The sequence below is a fragment of the Neopelma chrysocephalum genome, unplaced genomic scaffold, assembly GCF_003984885.1.
Source record: "Neopelma chrysocephalum unplaced genomic scaffold, ASM398488v2 Primary Assembly neopelma1_65b, whole genome shotgun sequence".
Classification (NCBI taxonomy): Eukaryota; Metazoa; Chordata; class Aves; order Passeriformes; family Pipridae; genus Neopelma; species Neopelma chrysocephalum.
The window spans coordinates 2896342-2899517 of record NW_020897723.1 but is presented as its reverse complement, the minus strand read 5'-3'; the positions used below and the strand labels follow the sequence as shown (position 1 = coordinate 2899517).

The 3176-nt window shown below is 44.3% G+C and overlaps 1 protein-coding gene across 1 annotated transcript in view; it reads right to left on the bottom strand.

The window, feature by feature from the left end:
* The window catches only part of GFER (growth factor, augmenter of liver regeneration), a 4230-nt gene continuing 1054 nt past the window's right edge, over positions 1-3176 (bottom strand). Inside the window, exon 3 of the mRNA XM_027684126.1 lies at positions 1-2603. Coding sequence (XP_027539927.1) covers positions 2441-2603 — 163 coding nt within the window. The 3' untranslated portion in view covers positions 1-2440. The remainder of the gene's footprint in view (positions 2604-3176) is intronic.

The following is a 3176-nucleotide window of genomic DNA, read 5'->3' as shown; positions in this document are numbered from 1 at the left end:
TGAACTCAGTTGCTTTATTATTTTTACATCAATGGGAAATATAATTTGAATACAGAGATTTTTAAAACTAGATTTAATCAAGTGCATTTAGAGAACTCACTATTTTCTGTACACGAGTACAAGTATCTCCAGTGGAAATTCCTTACCTAAAATTAAAACTTGTGGTACAAACGAGCAGCAAAACAAATCCTCCCTCTCCTCACACAGTCAAGTCCACAGAGTTGAGGATATGCCTGAGAAATATGTAAGTCAAAGCTCTTCTGCCAAGCTAAAAACACGAGAGAACAGAGTGCAAGCACAGATTTTACCAAATGGCCACTTAGCAAAGATAGAAACTGCCCTAAAAACATCCTGGCAGCCACAGCTGGTGGCCTCATTTTTGGGAAGCATTTTCTAGAGATGCCAACTTCAGTTTTAAGGCTCTTCCCTACCCCTGCCAGGACAGGACACACTTTTCCTCCCGCTCACCTCCCTGAACCACACAAGGTGACCAAGGTGACCACAAAACTGTGTGTTGCCACTGCTGCTCCCCCTGATTTAGAGCAGGATTCACACTCCTTTTCCTCCCTACACTCCTAGTAAATGCTTTTTTGTTGGTCCCCTCCCCACTAGTGGATACCAATGTGCTTCATTTTGGGGACTGAGTTTATTACCAAAAACACAAAAATCTTGGCTGGGATTTATTTGTTCAACATGCTGAGAGGAAAATTTTCTGAGCACTTCTAATAAACTGAGTGACACCTTCAACCATAAGACCTCAGATCTCACACTTCCTGCAGTACCTTATCATCACTTTGGCTGGGGTTGTGTTTAGGGATGTTACTACATTGAGTTCAGGAGTCACCAGTCCATAAAATGTCCCATCTTGTTTTAACAGGTCTGACTTGAAAGGACTTGCCTGTGCCATAAAACCATTAAAATGTGTTTCCAAAGTTGTTACTGGTTTTCTAACCACTGAGGAGCCCCACACACAGGTGTGAGGAGTGAAGTCTCAGATAAGAGCTGTCATCACTCCAATTACAGCAGCACCATGAACATTTCCAGTTAATGCTCGCTAGGAAAGCAAGGGTAAAGTTACAGGTGTGCTGGGGGGCATGAAATAAGGAAGCTTCACTAAAACCTCAGCAGGAAGCACAGAAGGAAAAAAAACCTGCTGTTGTCAGGGTTTGTGCAAACTTCTCCCAGCCAGAAGTGCAGGAAGGGATGAGATCACGACCTACGTGAGGAACTTGAAATGATTTGGACTCTGCAGGTGTCCCCTTTTATAAAGGCCTGTGTTTTATGCATTCTGGGGTAACTGATTTATAGTGTTACTCCTCTGGAGTCTGACATTCCCACTTACCAATACAGTGATGCAGCACAGCTGACTCAGGGAAATACAGACAGTTTGGGTTCTGAGCAGTTCCCACCCAGGAACACACCTGAGGGGCTCCTGTGAGTCCCCTCTGCAATAAAGATGACATAAAGCTGAGATCACAGTCCTTAGCAGGACTCAGGTACTTCCAGGGGCTTGTAAAGCCCTTTTCTAGAGAGATTTTTAGCTGGGGATTACACCACAGTATGCGCCAGGCCAGCAAGTACCAATCAAGAATTTAATCTCAGAATAATTAAAGCTGACTATGCTTCATCACAGTCATCAGTCTTGAGCTATCTTCATGCCAGACAAAGGTTCACAGCAGAAACAAAGAGGTTATTTGCTTTAAGAATAAGTAGTTCAGTTGAACTTATCACCAAATCACTTCTGGATCCAAAGAAAATTAGCAATTCACTGAAAACATCTGAATTTCACCCTGTTGATACTTTGTTCCATTTCTCAGATGAGGAGATGCTTTAGTTTCCCTTTCTGCAGTGGCCTCTTACATGATAAATTGAAACACAAAACGAAAATGAGAAATCTGGGCTCCGTGATTTTAGTATTTAAATTAAATGTACCTGCCCCCAGGCCTTTTACCAAAGGAGTTGGATGCAAGATTAACAACAAACATTGGAGTTTCTGGAAAGAGAGATCTGAAGATACAGACTTGGCACTAAACCCAGCATGAAGTTTCTCTATCAGAACAGAAATGAAAATTACAATTAATCAGATGCATTTTCTAAAACATCGGGGTAGTGCCTGCAGAGAACACAACCGTGTTCAGGGAAAATGAATTCTAAGCAAATGCCCCTAAAATCAGGAAATGTCATCATGAAAAGGTCTCCCCGAGTTTCTCAGTGACTCAATCTCACAGGTTTCTGGCAATTCCCGTGCTAAACATAAGGCCTCAGTCCCTCGGGTAATACATCAGTGTAATCACATATCAAAATATCATTAGGATAAGGTTTTCCAATCTCCTTTCACCTTTCAGTCTGTCACACACACACAAACACAGTCACTGACTCTCATGTCTCCCTGCAGTGCCCTGACAAGGGTTGGATTGGTCTCCAAGGCAGCCCCTCCGGGTTAATCACAGCTCCCATCCTTCCAGCCATCCCGCCAGCGCTCATCCACACGGGAGCAGTCAAATTCAGATTTCCCCAGTTTCCTGTTCACTTCGTTGTGAAGAAGACACAGCCACTGGGACAAGTTATTCCTGGTGCTCGTGTCTGGTTGATTTGTCCGTAATCTGCAAGCAGGGAAGAGGAAACAAATGTTATTTCTTTATAGTCACCAAATTCGGTACCCACAGCAGGCACAGAGTCCCAGAGAGAGCACAGTAATTATCACTAAATATCTCTAGAATACTGACAGCTGCAGCTTGGCTTCATTCACTGCCTGGTCCTGGCAACTGGAAATGACACAGACAACCCAACAGCACAAGGACAGGTGTTTGTTTTTTGACTAAGTGTACCTGTGATTGATGCAATAATGGAAGAAACCAGGTAGCTACAAACCCCAAATGCAGGAAGAGCTGCTGATATGCAAAATAGCTGTGGCAGCCCAGCATTTCTGGCAAGCCCCTCCAGCACAAAAACGTGCTGAGGACACTCACCTTCTCCCTCAGGTAGCCAAAAAACCCACTTGAGGACACCCACCTCTCCCTCAGATCCTCAAAAACGCTCTGAGGGTACTCACTTCTCCCTCAGGTCCTCAAAAACTCGCTGAGGACACTCACCTCTCCCTCAGGTACCCAAAAAGCCCACTGAGGACACCCACCTCTCCCTCAGATCCTCAAAAACGCTCTGAGGGCACTCACCTC